Here is a 17,901-nt window from a genome sequence, read left to right on the forward strand (position 1 = left end):
GCAGGAAACTTTGGGTGCGTCAGGAAAGGCGTTTATAAAATGAGAAAGTAAGTTCTTTCCCTTCCTCTCTTTCTTCGTTCCAGTGTTATTTATTTTGTTTCTGTCACCATGGACACGCAGAGATGTATTTAGATATTTATTCCCCACTTTTCTCTCCAAAGTAGTGCATAACAGCAAAAATGATAAGCAAACCAACAAAACAAACAACAAACTAGGCCTTGGGCTTGCTTGGGATTCAGTTACTGATTCATTCAAAAGCACCAGCTGTGAGCCACAGGCAAAGGGCTCTTGGCCTTTGGGATTTGCCCTTTGACATTCACCCAACTGCTTGTGCCTCTGGCCGTTGCCAAGCTTTACAGAACCTGCAATTGGAAGGTAGAAGGAAATGTAAAGGAACCACATGTGATATGTATCTCTCATTGTTCTTTCCCAGTCTCCAGGACTAAATTTTCAGGAGAGGATCAGACTCAAGGAGCAGGCTGCTTTCTGCTTGGCTAGCAAAAATCTGTTGTTAGCTCCACCCCATGTCCATTAGGCTCCGCCTCTGAAGCTCCAAGCACAGTGTGCTGTCTGCAGGCAGGGTGTGGCCAGGTCTGATCTAGCAGGGCCAAATGAGCGGCAAGCACAAGCATAGTCAGGTCATAGTCCAGTAGGTTGAGGCAGGCAGCAGGCAAGGCGTACTCAGGTCACAGTCCAACAGGTCACAGCACAGCAGATCAGGTAAACAGGCTGGAGATCAGCAGTAGACTAGGCACATGGAGGCAATATATCTTGCTGCCAAACGAGCACTCTTTCTTTGCTTCTGCAGTAGCAGCCTCTGCTTCTGCCTCCTATGCACAGCTGGCTCATCACTGGGTTCCCTAGGAGGATCTGCAGGCTCCTCCACCTATATGTCATCAGGCAGGGAAGGGCTGGGTGTTGGCTCTGCTGTCTGGTCTTCCTCAGGAGCAGCCAACTCTGGCTGCACTGTGTCCTCAGGTTCTGCCCCAGAGTCCTCTGTGTCCTGGTAAGTATCCGGGGGCTAGATCATGACACACAGCCAGTCCCAGACCAAACACATACCCACCCCCCAATGAGGTGCTCACTGGTCTCCACCACATCCTGCTAGGCTCCACCCCTAGCTCCACCCCTAACCTCTGAAGAACCAACCCTTAGCTCCCAGGCTGTTTTCCTCAAAGTCTCTAGTCCCCATCTGAACCAACCAAACATTCCACAGTTTAATTCTCCCTCAAAATGTCCCCTTTCCAGGAAGCAAATAGATGTGGCCATCAAGATGCTGAAAAGTGAAAACCAGAAGGCAGCCAGAGATGACATGATGCAGGAGGCTTACATCATGCACCAGCTGGACAATCCCTACATCGTTCGGGTGATCGGTGTTTGTGAGGCCGAAGCTCTGATGCTAGTGATGGAGATGGCTCCCGGTGGACCACTCAACAAGTTCTTGCATTCAAAGCGGTGAGCAGGCGTCTCTGCCAGATATGATTGATCTCACTGATTCCGTGGAGCATCTCCTACCATCTGGTTTGATTAGAGCAGCCATTCTCAACCAGGGTTCCCTGGTACCCTGGGGTGCCGTGAGCATGTCCCAGGGGTACCACGGCAACACTACCGCCCCCCCTCATTTTTGTGGTGTCTCCCACCGGTGCCAGCAAGGACATGGAGCTGGCCCATGGGGCAGGGCCTGCCACAAGGTCAGCAGCCACCCCCACCCCCAGTGCTACCCTTCACCCTGGGAGGGGAAGGTGGGGTGTGTGGCAAGCAGGGGCAATGGGAGGAGAAGGTGGAGGGTGGTGGCAGGGGTACCGTGAGATATGAAGAGTGAGGTCAAGGGTACCCTGACCTCGAAAAGGTTGGGAAACACTGGATTAGAGATTACTCTGATAGCCCCACCCCTCTGACTCAACACCCACTAGCATTTTCATGTCCCCCTTGTGCAAACTGGTTCTGTCAGTCTTTAATAATTTTGAGCTATTTGGGGGTCTGGCTGTGGCAGAACAGTCCTGATGACCCACGTGTATCAATCTGTTGTGGCTCTCTGAGGCATCTAGGCATCTGAGACTGTCCCAAATCTCCACCCAGCAAGGTGCCAAGCTCCCAGTCCACCTCACCCTCATAAGAAGAACATAAGAACATAAGAACAAGCCAGCTGGATCAGACCAGAGTCCATCTAGTCCAGCACTCTGCTACTCGCAGTGGCCCACCAGGTGCCTTTGGGAGCTCACATGCAGGAGGTGAAAGCAATGGCCTTCTGCGGCTGTTGCTCCCGATCACCTGGTCTGTTAAGGCCTTTGCAATCTCAGATCAAAGAGGATCAAGATTGGTAGCCATAAATCGACTTCTCCTCCATCAATCTGTCCAAGCCCCTTTTAAAGCTATCCAGGTTAGTGGCCATCACCACCTCCTGTGGCAGCATATTCCAAACACCAATCACACGTTGCGTGAAGAAGTGTTTCCTTTTATTAGTCCTAATTCTTCCCCCCAGCATTTTCAATGTATGCCCCCTGGTTCTAGTATTGTGAGAAAGAGAGAAAAATTTATCTCTGTCAACATCTTCTACCCCGTGCATAATTTTATAGACTTCAATCATATCCCCCCTCAGCCGTCTCCTCTCCAAACTAAAGAGTCCCAAACGCTGCAGCCTCTCCTCATAAGGAAGGTGCTCCAGTCCCTCAATTATCCTAGTTGCCCTTCTCTGCACTTTTTCTATCTCCTCAATATCCTTTTTGAGATGCGGCGACCAGAACTGAGCACAGTACTCCAAGTGCGGTCACACCACGGCTTTATATAAGGGCATGACAATCTTTGCAGTTTTATTATCAATTCCTTTCCTAATGATTCCCAGCATAGAGTTTGCCTTTTTCACAGCTGCCATGCATTGAGTTGACATTCCCTCAAAGGGGATTTCTCTCTTTCTCTGATTTGTCCTTTGGTATGCCACCATCAGCTGGTAGGCTGCCGTCAGACAGCCAGCATGGTGCAGTGGTTAAGAGCAGTGGACTCTAATCTGGAGACCCAGGCCTGAAACTCCACTCCACCGCATGAGTGGCGGACTCTAATCCAGTGAACCAGGTTTGATTCTCCCCACTCCTACTCATGAAACCAGCTGGGTGACTCTGGGCTAGTCACAGTTCTCTCAAAACTCTCTCGGCCCCACCTGCCTCACAAAGTGTTTGTGGTGGGAAGAGGACGGAAAAGGTTTGTAAGCCACTTTGTAAGACTCCTTATGGAACAGAAAGGTGAGGTATAAGTCCAAACTCTTCTCTTATTGTATTATTGTTGTTTGATATCACAGCTGTCAGTTCCTTAGCTGGTTGTTGGCCTTTCAATACAAATTTGAACCTCACCCAATGGTGTTGCAATATATCGATAATCCCAGCAGGGCTTCCTTTTGGGGTCGGGCGCCTTTTATTATGTATTATGGTTTTTTGCTGTTTTATGAGTTTTAAGCTATTTTATGGGATGGAGCCTATGTGTTTATATTTGTACGACCGCTCCTGTTGATGTTGTAGTGAATGTTGTTCACCGCCCGGAGCCCTTCGGGGATCGGGCGGTATACAAATTAAATAAATAATAATAATAATAATAATAATCTGACAGATGTTGATTTTGTCAATTTGAAGTTGTTTCAAGTGTCACTGGCTTCACTTCCTATTGAACATAGGAGCAGCAGTGGTGTAGTAGGTTAAGAGCAGGTGCGTTCTAATCTGGAGGAACCGGGTTTGATTCCCTGCTCTGCCGCCTGAGCTGTGGAGGCTTATCTGGGGAAACTAGATTAGCCTGTGCACTCCCACACACGCCAGCTGGGTGACCTTGGGCTAGTCACAGCTTTTCGGAGCTCTCTCAGCCCCACCTACCTCACAGGGTATTTGTTGTGAGGGAGGAAGGGCAAGGAGATTGTCAGCCCCTTTGAGTCTCCTACAGGAGAGAAAGGGGGGATATAAATCCAAACTCCTCCTACTCCTACTCCTACTCCTACTCCTCTCTTCTTCTTCTTCTTCTTCTTCTTCTTCTTCTTCTTCTTCTTCTTCTTCTTCTTCTTCTTCTTCTTCTTCTTCTTCTTCTTCTTCTTCTTCTTCTTCTTCTTCTTCTTCGGCAGCTGTTTTATGGCAGCCATTTTGTTGCTTCACCCACAATGCCCTGTCAGAATTCCAAATGGGCCCACATGCTCAAAAATTTGGGAATGCCTGAGTTAGTGGGTGATGGGAAAGACCTCAGCCTGAGATTTTGGAGAACCAGTCTGAATAGATCATAATACTGACCTCTAAGGACCAATGGTCGAATTCAGTTTAAGGCAGCTCCATGTGTTCATGTGACTCTCCAGCATGGAGAAGCGGTTAAGAGGGGTGGACGCTAATCTGGAGAACTGGGTTTAGTTCCGTACTCCTCACCATGAACAGCAGACTCTAATCTGGTGAACCAGGTTTGTTTCCCTCCTCTTTCACATAAAACCTACTGGGTGACTTTGGGCTACTCACAGTTCTCTCAAAACTCACTCAACCCCACCTACCTCACAAGATGTCTGTTGTAAGCAACTTTGTAAGCAACTTTGAAAGCAATTGTAAGCAACTTTGAGACTCCTTAAAGGTAGAGAAAAGTTGGGTATTGTAAGGGTCTTGTACTCCAGTCAGTAATAAGACTCAATGTAGGTTCAAGAGCTTTATTCAGAACCGTGTCAGCCCAACGGCCAGGTAGCCAAAAATGGGGTTTGGCTTTCTGGTCCCAGTATATACCTGTAAGTTACAGTTTGACTCATCCCAGAATCCTCCCTCCCTCGCATTCGCACAATAACAGCATGAGAAAGGACAGTGAGAAAGAGACATTGTTTTGGGGACAGGAGGGCTACTCCTTCAGGAAGGCAGATAAGAGTAGTTTCATTGCAAGCGAATGAAAGAGGCCCCATGACCTTGGGCGATGATAATAGTTGGGCCATCTGCACCCAGGTCATGTACGTGCGAGCGGCCAGGCCAAGCATGGCGCAAGCCCGACAGGTATAAATCCAAACTCCTCCTCCTCTTTTCCTTCTGCTTCATCTGCTTCTTTTCCTTTCCGTCTGCATCAGGGACGAGGTACCTGTGAATAACGTGGTGGAGCTGATGCACCAGGTGGCGATTGGCATGAAGTACCTGGAAGAGAGGAACTTTGTCCACAGAGACCTGGCCGCCCGGAACGTCCTTCTCGTCAATCAGCACTATGCCAAGATCAGCGACTTTGGGCTTTCCAAGGCTTTAGCAGTGGATGACAGCTACTACTTGGTGAGGATCATCCTGGCAGGAGGGTTGCGCCAAGCCCCCGGTCCTAGGCAGCCAGACCCACCCTTCAGTGAAATTGCGAGGCAGACGTTAAGGTGAAGACTCTTCGCTAGTGGTTGGCAATCGGTGGATCAGGACCCAGGGAGTGGGAGGCAACTCTCCTGCAAGTGCCCCACAAGGCCAAGAGGGTGGAGGAAGAGGGACAGGATGAGTTGGGAAAGGCAGTTCTGGGAGATCCGGCCAAACCTGGGGTTATCTCGGCATCATCTAGCACAGGGGGGTCCAACTCTGGTGCTTCAGATGTTCACGGACTACAATTACCATCAGCCCCTGCTGATGATAAGTTCCAGTTATTTTACTTCAGTTTATGGTGGCAGTATTTAAAAGCTATAGTTTGCCCTGACAGGATCTTCTGTTCAAAAGACCTGTGTGTGTGTGTGTGTGTGTGTGTGTGTGTGTGTGTGTGTGTGTGTGTGTGTGTGTGTGTGTGTGTGTGTGTGTGTGTGTGTGTGTGTGTGTGTGTGTGAGAGAGAGAGAGAGAGAGAGAGAGAGAGGGAGGGAGAGAGGGAGAGAGAGAGAGAGAGAGAGTTGAGGGGAGGGCCTTAGGCCAACAAAGTCAGCTATCCAAACATTCACCCTCAGCAACAGGCTTCACTCCCATTTTGGGGGCTCTGTTTTTCCTCAGGAAGTGGGTGCTGTTACAGCAGGGGCTGATGGGAATTGTAGTCCATGAACATCTGAAGCGCCAGAGTTGGACACCTCTGATCTAGCAGCTCAAACAGCCCAGCCTCCTTGCTTGCTTGCTTGCTTGTTTATTTAGTTAGTTAGTTAGTTCAGTTCAATTTGTAGGCCACCCTTCTCCTTATGGGCTCAGAGTGACTTCCGACATATAATCATAAAACTATAAAACCGTAAATAAATAATCCAATTAAAACCCCAAATGGTGACAGCTAAATAACGTAATACACTGCAATGCAGTACTTAATAACCCCTGGCTATATACACAGAAAAAGGGGAGAGAGACGGAGAGGGAGGCTAGGATGGGCTCATCATCTCTGCCTCAGCCATAAGCCTGGTGGAACAGTTTTCTTTTACAGGCCTCCCACAGACTTAGAAGCACAAAGAAGCACATTGAGGCTGTTTCCGCATGGGCGTAATACAGCAGCCCAGGGATGGCAAAAACGCTGTTCCTGGGCTTCTGTTTGCACAGGAGACATTGCTGCATCGCAGCAGCGCCATCCTGACCACCCAGCAGCAGCGTGAAGCCGCCCCTGTTAACCTCGCTAAACAAGCAAGATCTTTCCAAAGCACTGTCTTCCTGTGGGTGCAGTGTGAACAGCACCAGCGGGAAGATGCTGCTTTCCCCCTCCCCTCCAATCACTGTCCCGTCCAGCGTCGCTCTGGAGGGCTGCAGAGCCCCCGCCCATGCTGCCCCCTGGAGGTTGGAGGGCAGCTTGGGCGGGTCACTGCAGCCCTCCAGAGCAATGCTGGATGGGACGGTGAGTGGAGGGGGGCGACCAGGGCCACCGCTCTGGCTGAGGAGAAAGTCGGGGCCACTCGCACACTAGCATGCGAATGGTTCCCGAGCCTCCACCGGCATGATTCATGCCGGTGGAGGTGCGTTTCCGCCCGTGTGTGGAAAGGGCCTGAAAGAGAGCATTCCCATGCAATCTGTACAATATAGGATATATGGCGTGGATCCTAGCCCTCTCGTCTCACTCTGCTGTTCAAAGTTTTCCTCCAGCTTAAGAATGTTCCTTGGAGGATAGTCAAATCAATCCCAATATATGACACGGGAAGAAGTTTGGGCCTGTTGTTGGTCCTTCATAATAACTGGTTGGCCCTTTCTGCACAAATCCCCTAAAAAGTTTGTAAAACATTTTCAATTCCCCCTACCCCTTTTCAACGATATTGTAAAGCAGCAGTGGCGTAGTGGTTAGGAGCAGGTGCACTCTAATCTGGAAACCCGGGTTTGATTCCCCGCTCTGCCGCTTGAGCTGTTGAAGGCTTATCTGGGAAACTAGATTAGCCTGTGCGCTCCAACACACGCCAGCTGGGTGACTTTGGGCTAGTCACAGCTCTTTGGAGCTCTCTCAGCTCTCCCCCCCCCACTGGGTGTTTGTTGTTGGGGGGAGAAGGGAAAGGAGATTGTAAGCCCCTTTGAGTCTCCTTACAGGAGAGAAAGGGGGGGGGTATAAATCCAAACTCTTATTCTTTTCTTCTATGTCTGTACTCATCCCCTCAAGACAATTCCTGGTTGTCATTATGTGATTTCCCCCTGTTTTGTTGTTGTTTGAGTTCTGTGCTGAATCAAAGCTTCAGGGTTTCACAGCCTCGTGTACTTGATGCTTCGAAGTTCGGTCCTCTGAAAAATAAAAGAACAAACCAAGAAATGCTGCAAATAAACAGGCAAGGAGGGACTGAGGAAGCTCAGAAGACGGCATTGAGGAGGAAGTTCAGGGAAGCAGAGCAGTGTGGGAAACGTGGTCAATAGACCACACAGCAACCAAGAAGAGAAGAAGAAGAAGAGTTTGGATTTATATCCCCCCTTTCTCTCCTGTAGGAGACTCAAAGGGGCTTATAATCTCCTTGCCCTTCCCCCCTCACAACAAACACCCTGTGAGGTGGGTGGGGCTGAGAGAGCTCCGAGAAGCTGTGACTCGCCCAAGGTCACCCGGCTGGCGTGTGTGGGAGTGCACAGGCTAATCTGAATCCCCCAGAAGAAGAGTTTGGATTGATATCCCCCCTTTCTCTCCTGCAGGAGACTCAAAGGGGCTGACAATCTCCTTGCCCTTCCCCCCTCACAACAAACACCCTGTGAGGTGGGTGGGGCTGAGAGAGCTCCGAGAAGCTGTGACTAGCCCAAGGTCACCCGGCTGGCGTGTGTGGGAGTGCACAGGCTAATCTGAATCCCCCAGAAGAAGAGTTTGGATTGATATCCCCCCTTTCTCTCCTGCAGGAGACTCAAAGGAGCTGACAATCTCCTTGCCCTTCCCCCCTCACAACAAACACCCTGTGAGGTAGGTGGGGCTGAGAGAGCTCCGAGAAGCTGTGACTCGCCCAAGGTCACCCAGCTGGCGTGTGTGGGAGTGCCCAGGCTAATCTGAATTCCCCAGAGAAGCCTCCACAGCTCAGGCGGCAGAGCGGGGAATCCAAACCCGGTTCCTCCAGATTAGATACACGAGCTCTTAACCTCCTACTGCTCCAAAGACGTTTTCAAAATGTTTCAGCCAGAGAATCGTTTTAAAAGGGGATCCGTTTACAATATTTTTAGGCTGGAAATAAAATGTTCAGAGTAAAAACAATGTGGAAGTCAACAGAGGAAACATTTTATTTCCTGCCTCAAAACGTTTTTAAAGGAAAGGGCTGCCGTGTGAGAAGAATGTTGGGCTGACTGAACCCCTGGTCTGACCCAGCAGGGCTCATCTTGTGCTCTGAGATGAAGGGCGAAGAGGGGGAAAGCATCTTCCTTTGCTGCTCCGCATGCGAGGGTCTCCAAGGATATCCCTCTGTCTCTTAACGCAGGCTAAGACAACTGGGAAATGGCCGCTGAAGTGGTATGCCCCAGAGTGCATCCTTTTCCGCAAGTTTTCCAGCAAAGGTGACGTCTGGAGCTATGGGGTGACCATGTGGGAGGCCTTCACCTATGGCCAGAAACCGTACAAGGTGGGTACCTCTGAGTGAGTTGGGTGCCATCGTTGCTTGAATTAATTCGCTGCTTGATCTTTGTTGTTTGGTCCCAGGATTTCAGCTACCAATCCTGGCTGACTGAAGGTTGCCAAATCTCACAAGGTTCTAAATTTGAGACTCTAGAGACAGAATCAAGGAGCGCAAGGCTGGATTCTTGTTGGCCCAGTAATCAGAGTGATTTATGGGTGATTTCTCATCCCCACTGTTCATGTCAGCTCAAATATCTTAATTTCCATGTTATTGATTCTCCCCTGTGCAAACTTTTAGGTTTCTTCTGGATTTTCCAATATTATATGTTAGTTTGTATTGGGTGTGTGTGTGTATATAAGCAGAGTAGAACAGAAGAGACAGATTCTCAGTTGCTTTTTATATATGAGTTTAATAACTATAAGGGGAGGGTTACATGGAGATAAAGTAAGAAATCCTTTCTTTCCTGTTACACATCTACATATGTTTGGTTACATCTTGCTACCTTTCTACTGTCTCACATGATGTCATCTACCTCATGCAGTGGTGGGATCCAAAAATTTTAGTAACAGGTTCCCATGGTGGTGGGATTCAAACTGTGGCGTAGCGCCAATGGGGATGGGCGGGGCACGACGGGGGAGTGGCCGGGCATTCCGGGGGCAGGGCATTCCTGGATGGGGCTGTGGCAAGGACGCAGCCGCTGCGCCAGTCCTTGGGCGGGAAACGAATGCACGCAGGCGCAGGCTGCCACGCACACCGGTGCACCTCCTGCTAGACTGCTTCAAGTTCTGCGTGCTACTGCTGAGAGGAGGGGCGTAACGAAGGCAAAAATCACGTGGCAAAATCGCCAATTAGTAACCCCCTCTCGGCACACACAAATAATTAGTAACCTACTCTCGGGAACCTGTGAGAACCGGCTGGATCCCACCTCTGACCTCATGTCTCCTCTCTGGTGTCTTGTCTGCTCAAACAAAAAAACAGAGTTAACTTTATAACTTCAAATGTACGTGCTCAATAACCTGTAAGCAATAACTGCCTGACTGACCAATAGCTAATCAATAGATCAGGTCATCAACAGTGAATTCAGCAACTTGTTTACATACAAACAGTTAACCCTTTTATAACTGAGTTGTGACAGGCACTTGCAAAATCCCGACAGTTAGCTTATCAGTGCTCTTACCAGGACAGGTGTATCACTTAATCCTCCTAAACAGTTAACGGCTATACCACCCTCCAGCCACAAGTAGCGCTGTGGCACAGCAGATACAAGACCAGAAATTCTGCAAGCTTCCGTTGTTGCCACAGTTAGAATTCTGTGCTTGAGGCTCATGGGACCTTTCAGACCTAACCAGAGTCAAAGGATTGTGATTTTGGTAGGAGGTTGGCAACACTCAAGTTACGATAGCTCTTTCAGTGACTATGGCCCCTTCCGCACACGCAAAATAATGCGTTTTCAAACCACTTTCACAACTGTTTGCAAGTGGATTTTGCTATTCCGCACAGCTTCAAAGAGCACTGAAAGCAGTTTGAAAGTGCATTATTCTGCATGTGCGGAATGAGCCTATGATTCATGTTAGCTAGGGGGAGCTTCGACATCCAGAGACAAAGGAGCGACCCCGACTTACCGGGGGCCGCCATTGCCGACTGGGGAAGGGAGCCGCTGCAGCGACGCATCAGCAAACCCCTCCCCTGCCAACCGACCGGCCGGCACCAGAGCGTCACAGCGCAGGTGCCTGGCAGCCGAGCCTATAGGCGATGGGGTGGGAGGTGCGCAGCCATGATGTTGGCCTGATGACGTCCCCCCTCCTTAAAAGTAACCATTGGGGAACCTCCTAATGAGGTTTGGGGTAGAGCAAGCCAGGGATCGTTGAGCCCAGGCGTGGGCCGTTTTGGCTTACGCCCCACAGTAACTGGGAAAATTATCAAACAGCCCCCCAGCGCCCACTTGAGTTTTCCCTTCATTGCTGCCTGCCACTGGCTAGTCGGTTCTTTTTCCTCAAACAGGCGGGTTTGAGGAAAGCGGGTGTTGAGGGACAGCCTACAAAGGCTGCTCAGCACCGGATCAGACCCCCATGCTGCGCCTTACGCCTTCTATTCTGTCAAGCCAATAAAATTCTTGGCTATGGCCAAATGTTATACCATAAATAAAGTGTTTTGTTATATTAACTAACATCAAGTCTCTGTGTTGTCACCAATCTTTTTCTCCCTCTGGCGGCAAAGCTTATTTGAAGGTCAAGATACTGGGTATAGCCAACAGGGAAGAGCAGTTGTCTTCCTACCCTGTTTCTGGTCTTCTCAGAGGCATCTGTTGAAGACATGGAGTCGACACAGGATCTAATCCAGCAAAGTGTTTTCTTGCATATGGGGCTTTCTAACACTAGCTTGTCTTTCTTTGCCCAGAAAATGAAAGGCCCCGAGGTCATTGCCTTCATTGAGGAAGGGAAGCGGATGGAATGCCCCCCCAAATGCCCTCCTGAGATGTACAAACTGATGTGCCAATGTTGGACCTTCAAGTAAGTCTGGGCCTTTCAAACCAACAAGTCCTAGGTACTGCAGGGAGTGTATGCATCAGAGGATTCAACAGCCCTTTCCGCCCACCAAATCTAACCTGGATGTACCCCAAAGTATCTGGCCCACAACACTGCTTCCCATACCTCTGATGGTCCTAGAAAATTGCATCTCTCTTTGGGTTGGCAATGGCTTGAACCTGGAGGTGTCTGTGAAGCGTGTGAGGTGGAAGGCGGGGAAGGGGGTTTCCCAGCCAGTGCACTAAACCTCCTTCAGACAAAGGGCAGGACTGCATGAAGATAAGGGGCAAAAAAAGATCTTCTAGGGTTGCCCCTGGCTACAGGTGGGGGATGGAGGGTAAGGTTCCCAGATTTTCTGGAGATTTTGTGGATGGAGCTTAGGGAGGACAGGGACCCCAGTGGGGTATAATCAGTGGCAGGATCCAAGGGCTGTCCAGTAACAGGCTCGCCATGGTGGTGGGATTCAAACAGTCCCCAACCTTGCAACATGTATTCGCGGGGCACGACCGCCCCGCCCGTGCCTGCCGCCGGGCCACTGCCTGGGCTGGGCTGTGGCAAGGCAGCAGCTCCACGACTATAAGCCCAGACGCCTTTGGCCTGCCTCAAGTTCTGCCCGCTCATGCTCACAGGGCAACCGGAGTTCCTAAGGGCAACAAGCCCGTGCTGCTGCAGCCCCGCCTTCTCAACGCCCTCTCGGCACACACAAATAATTAGTAACCTGCTCTCGGGAAGCTGTGAGAACCTGCTGGATCCCACCTCTGGGTATAATGCCATAGAGTCCACCCTCCAAAGCATCCATTTTCTCCAAGGACCTTCCAATCTGCAGAGAGCCATCCCAGGGCCTTAATGTGTTGTGTGTTGACTTCACCAACTCAGGTCATCCACTCCCCTCAACTTGGGAACCATGCAGCTACAAGGCAGGGGATGATTCAGTCTCATAGTTTTTAGAACAGCGGACTGTAGTTTTGCATGAAAAAATATCTCCCCCTCCCCCACCCCCAGCTGGTTCTACAGGATTTAAAAAAAAACCCTTTGCCCATTTCACAGAGCCTCTTTCCGCAATGCAACGGGAGCAGTGGTGGGATCCAAACATTTCAGTAACAGGTTCCCATGGTGGTGGGATTCAAACTGTGGTGTAGCGCCAGTGGGGCTGGGCGGGGCATGACGGGGGCGTGGCCAGGAATTCTGGGGGCGGGGCATTCCGGGGGCGGGGCTGTGGCAAGGATGCAGCCGCTGCGCCGGTTCTTGGGCGGGAAACGAATGCACGCAGGCGCAGGCTGCCACGCACGCCGGTGCACCTCCTGCTAGACTGCTTCAAGTTCTGTGCGCTACTGCTGAGAGGAGGGGCATAACTAAGGCAAAAATCACGGGCAAAATCACCAATTATTAACCCCCTCTCGGCACACACAAATAATTAGTAACATACTCTTGGGAACCTGTGAGAACTTGCTGGATCCCACCTCTGAACGGGAGTCATTTTTGTTCCTGGCCGTTTCCCCACTCCCCATTTGATGCGGGCTACTCACAGCAAGTAACCTGCAGTCCAGCATCACTCCCTGTGGCGGCGGCGGCAGTGCAGCCACCCTGATTCTTGAGCTCTTCAACCCCGTTAGCGCGCGTCATTCCCACTCCCCACCGCAGCAGCCGCCTTTTAGGAAAAACCCTTCAGAGATCATGGGGTCAATTGCCTTCTAGTGCCTTGATCGGACGCTGCCGCCCACCAGGTCATAGTAGGGCTCCAGTCAATCAGAAAAAGAGGCCCGCATTTTTGATGTCGTAGAAGAGCCAGCTGCTTTCTGGAAAATAAGCTGCGGTGGAAAAATGAACTCGCCCTGAAAAGCTAAAGCGGTTCTGCTGGAGACCGGTTTGCCTTAGCTTTTTTTTTTTAAGTGGGGAAACGGCCCCTGACCCCTGCTGGCAACTGTTGTAGTTCTTACAGTGCTTACAGACCCTTCCTCTCCTCCCAGGTTGGAAGACCGTCCAGATTTTGCCACCGTGGAGACCCTCATCCGCACCTATTACTACAGCATCGCTGCTAGAACTGAAGAAGTGCCTGAGATGGTCAGCCAGACATCAGCTTAGCTCCAATGAGCTGGCAGAAGACCCTTGTGTTGCCCGGGGGTCTTGCCCCACCCAGGGCGATTCCGCACACGAGTAAAATAGGTTCGACCCAGATCCCCGAGAAGGGCACTAACCTAGGTCGAAGCCATTGTTGTTCCCCACTGCAACCAGCTTGATCCCAGCTCGGAGGGCGGAATCATCCTGTGCCTCTTCGCCGCTCCGTTCCGATTGGCTACTGTTCTATGCGGCATGTTCCCTCTATCCCCGCACACGTTACAACGCGCAGAAAACCGCCAGCCAGGAAAATGGTAGGGACGAAGGCGGTGTTTTTTGATTGGCTGTTGCACGCATGCCTGAAACACCTGGGGCTGTGATTGACTGAATGGGGACCTCCTAACCGCAGACTCGACCCTTTACTGGAATCGAGTTTGAGTTCAAAGGGTTCCCTGAAAAAGAAGCAGTTCCCAACTGGAGTTTGAACACCCATACACGGCGTGCCGGTACAAAGTCCACGCCAATCCCAGTGGGCGGTGCAGGAGCACCAGGGTCAAATGCAGCTCAAACCGGTCGACAAAGTAAGCGCGGAATCTAATCCAGTCTTGCGAAGCGGCAGAACCACTGGTTGCAAAACCGCGCTCTAAACTGTGTCACTGTTCCATTTCCAGGGCACACTCCCTGTCTCTCCCTCTTGCACACACATACCCCAGAGGCCTGCTGGTCTGGCTCCAGACGTTTGTTTGGTTTTTTACAAAAACCACAGCCATGCCCATTAATGCAACCGTGCTGCCCATGCCTGTCGATGCTCGGAACACCTGTTGTCAGACTTCGGCAGTGTACTCGAGATGAAGCCCTGTCCAACAGCCCTGTGTACAGATGTGCAAGTTCACAGCATCGTCAAAGAATAATTCTGCTCTGATTGTGTGGCTGCAGCAGATTAGCTAATTCACCAGGGTCGAATCCCCACTACCATCTTAGCCAGGTTTCAGTACACAAACTAACCAGGCTTGAGGGACGACCTCCCCATTGCTTTCATGGCAGATTCGCCTCTCTGGCGCTCGCTCTCCCAGCTAATCCCGCTATCCAGCAGTGACCCTACTGCAAGTGGCATAGACTCCAATAACATGGTTCACATCTGATTCAAGGGGAGGGATGCGGGTTGGAAACCTGACCGGCTTCCCCGCTCTGGAGTTTGACGCGGAATTCAGGTAATCAATCAGCACCGCGGCGCACCTGCAGCCTTTCTCCTGGTTTCGCTTTCCACCTTTGTGACGTCAGCAGTAGCGTATCGCAAACGCAAACAGCGTCAAACGTGTAACTTTAAATCGTTCATGAGCCACAGGTAACCATTAACTATTTACGGAAGCAAAATCCGTTAAACTTTTACATGCTGGTTTTTTTATCACACCCCTACAATGTACGTTTCCGCAGTGGGAAAAGGTCCCGCCCCATCAAGGCACATCAGCCAATCAGGGGAGACCGGCGAAGCGAGCTCGCCTGGTAGTGGGGATTGCTAAGAGTTCTGCAACCAGGTGTGTCTGCTGTGTGCTCGCTGCGGTGGGGAGGGAGAAACTCTGATGAAGAGGACACGGTTTCACAACGAACAGGTTTGGATCTGCGTGCAAATTTCAAGTGGGGATTCGACCCAGGTGAATGAGGCTGGGGTCAAACTCCCTTTCCATTGCAGCCAATTCATCCTCTTGTAGCTAGTTGTCTAGCATGGAATACATTCTTCCATCTCACGTCCTGGGCTGCTGGGGGCTTTTCTTCATTGCCCAAATGCAAACTGCCACCACACCTTCCTCCTCAACAGCAGCAAAACTCCAGGCTCAGGGCTAAACCACACAAAACCCATTCTCAACAACAGCAAAACCCCAGACTTTAGGGCTAAGCTACATGATACCCATTCTTAACAGCAACAAAACCCCAGACTCAGGACTAAACTACACAAAACCCATTTTCAACAGCAGCAAAACTCTGGACTCAGGACTAAACTACACAAAACCCATTCTCAACAGTAGCAAAACCCCAGACTCAGAGGTGGGATCCAGCAGGTTCTCACAGGTTCCGGGTGAGTAGGCGTCATTCTGCGTGTGTTTAGAGGGGGTTACTAATGGGTGGAATTCTCGCCACTTGATGCGGCTCTTGGTTACCGCTTCCCTTCTCTCAGTGCAGTAACAGCCAGAACTTCTTGAAGCAGTTCAGCAGGAGGTGCACCGGTGGTAAGCGCAAGGGTGCCTGCTCAGTGTGCATTGCTTTCCCGCTTCATGACCGGTGCAATACTGCATTCCTACCACCAGCCCCTGCCCAGGAATGCCCTCGCCTCCGGAATGCCTGGCTTACCGCACCGGTTACCGGGGCTCAGCCAGCCCCATTGGCGCTACACCACAGTTTGAATCCCACCACCATGGGAACCCAGCCAAAATTTTTGGAGTCCCACCACTGCCTGCACTCAAGTAAAGCAAAGCAAACAATACATTTGTTTCTGAGTTATCTCCAGAGCTCATCATTTTGATTTCAGGGTGACAGGTCAGCTCCCAGTATATTGCTTTAAAAAGGTAGAGAAACTGACTGGGCACCCTAGGGAGGGGAGAGAGGCCCTGCTTCGACCCCAGCCTTTTCCCCGAGCCAGTCCACCAATAGGAAGCTACTCCATGTGAAATTCCAGAGTTGCGCAAATAACTTCTCATGGGCTCAGGAAAAAAGCTGGGGTTGCAGCAGGAGTTCCCTCCTCTTCCCAGGGTGTCTGGTCATCAAATCACTGTCTTGGCCTTTTCAAAGCAATATTCTTAGAGCTGACCTGTCCCTCTGATCATAGAAGTGAATCCTAGTAGCACATTCACCTAGGCTCAACTCCCCCACTCTGAAGGTACCAGGCAGATCCAAACTCATTCCAAGTGAAACCGCGGTCTCTTCATCGGAGTTTCTCCCTCCCCACCGCAGCAAGCACACAGCAGATACATCCGGTTGCAGAACTCTTAGCAATCCCCACTACCAGGCGAGCTCGCTTCACCGGTCTCCCCTGATTGGGTGGCATGCCTTGATGGGGCGAGACCTTTTCCCACTGCAGAAATGTACATTGTAGGGGCGTGATAAAAAAACCAGCATGCAAAAGTTTAACGTTTAACTGTTTAACTGTGCAAAGTTACACGTTTGACTGTTTAACATTTGTGTCCCCTTCTGCTGGCCAATCGCAAAAGCAGAAACGAAACCAAGGAAAGGCTCTCATGCATCGCGAGAGCAGCAGTGTCATAGGAGGTTAAGAGCTCGTGTATCTAATCCGGGGGAACCGGGTTTGATTCCCAGCTCTGCCGCCTGAACTGTGGAGGCTTATCTGGGGAATTCAGATTAGCCCTCGTACCAATCTCAATAACGCTCAGCTGGGTGACCTTGGGCTGGGGTCAACAGCTTCTCTAAGCTCTCTCAGCCCCACCTACCTCACAGGGTGTTTGTTGTGAGGGGGGAAGGGCAAGGAGATTGTAAGCCCCTTTGAGTCTCCTACAGGAGAGAAAGGGGGATATAAATCCAAACTCTTCTTCTTCTTCTTCATTGGTTGCCCGAATTCCACGTCACACTCCAGGGCGGGAAACGAGTCAGGGTTTCAACCCCTCGTCCCTCTCCCCTGGATCAGCTCTGGGAACCAGCATGGCTCCAGTGTGCTACGGCAACCAGGTCCTGCCAGAACGCGAATTAACGGGAGGAATCCAGCTTAGAAACGGAATTCGCCACGCAATGCTGGGGCAATGGGAGTGGTCGTCCCTTGGGTAGGGGATTCGACCCTAGTCACAAAAGAAGCATCTGCTGCAGGCCCACATTTTTGCAGGTCTGGTAAAATTGGCGTCTCACTGTAACCTCACCGTCCAACAGCTCTGTTGTTTACATGTTGAGGGGAGTCTATGCTTAATCTAGAAAATGTAACTTTTAAATTGTAGTTTTCTTACTTCTGACATTTGAATTTTATATCTACATGTAAGTAGTACGTGTCATATGATCGTATGTATTATTATCATACATATTTGTCGTATTATTTGGCTGTGCAACAAATGAAAAAAATGAATTACTTCACTGTGCTAGTAAATAATTTATATTGTAATATTTATGTGCATTTTTTTAAAAAAATTAGGAGCCCTTTATAACATGCTACAGGCTCTGCATTAGCTTAATCAGGCCCTGCGTGAATTTGGAGACAATTCCGAACAAATGTACTGTGTAGTTAAATTCTCAAACAACCAGCTTCAAGGAACTTCATTCCCCAACAGCAGCAGGGAAGGTAGTGATGGCAGCATTAAAGTGCCGGCCAGTGGCTGCCACAAGTAAGAACATAAGAACAAGCCAGCTGGATCAGACCAGAGTCCATCTAGTCCAGCTTTCTGCTACTCGCAGTGGCCCACCAGGTGCCCTTGGGAGCT

General features: G+C 50.4%; 1 protein-coding gene across 1 annotated transcript in view; it reads left to right on the forward strand.

Moving 5' to 3' along the window:
* LOC125433270 (tyrosine-protein kinase ZAP-70-like) overlaps positions 1-13,531 on the forward strand; it is a 17,615-nt gene extending 4,084 nt beyond the window's left edge. Inside the window, exons 3-8 of the mRNA XM_048497771.1 lie at positions 5-47; positions 1,249-1,455; positions 5,060-5,252; positions 8,775-8,915; positions 11,307-11,419; positions 13,402-13,531. Of these exons, the coding sequence (XP_048353728.1) occupies positions 5-47; positions 1,249-1,455; positions 5,060-5,252; positions 8,775-8,915; positions 11,307-11,419; positions 13,402-13,516 (812 nt within the window). The 3' untranslated portion in view covers positions 13,517-13,531. The remainder of the gene's footprint in view (positions 1-4; positions 48-1,248; positions 1,456-5,059; positions 5,253-8,774; positions 8,916-11,306; positions 11,420-13,401) is intronic.
* The last annotated feature ends 4,370 nt before the right edge of the window (positions 13,532-17,901 follow it).

This window comes from Sphaerodactylus townsendi, linkage group LG05 (assembly GCF_021028975.2).
Source record: "Sphaerodactylus townsendi isolate TG3544 linkage group LG05, MPM_Stown_v2.3, whole genome shotgun sequence".
Lineage (NCBI taxonomy): Eukaryota > Metazoa > Chordata > Lepidosauria > Squamata > Sphaerodactylidae > Sphaerodactylus > Sphaerodactylus townsendi.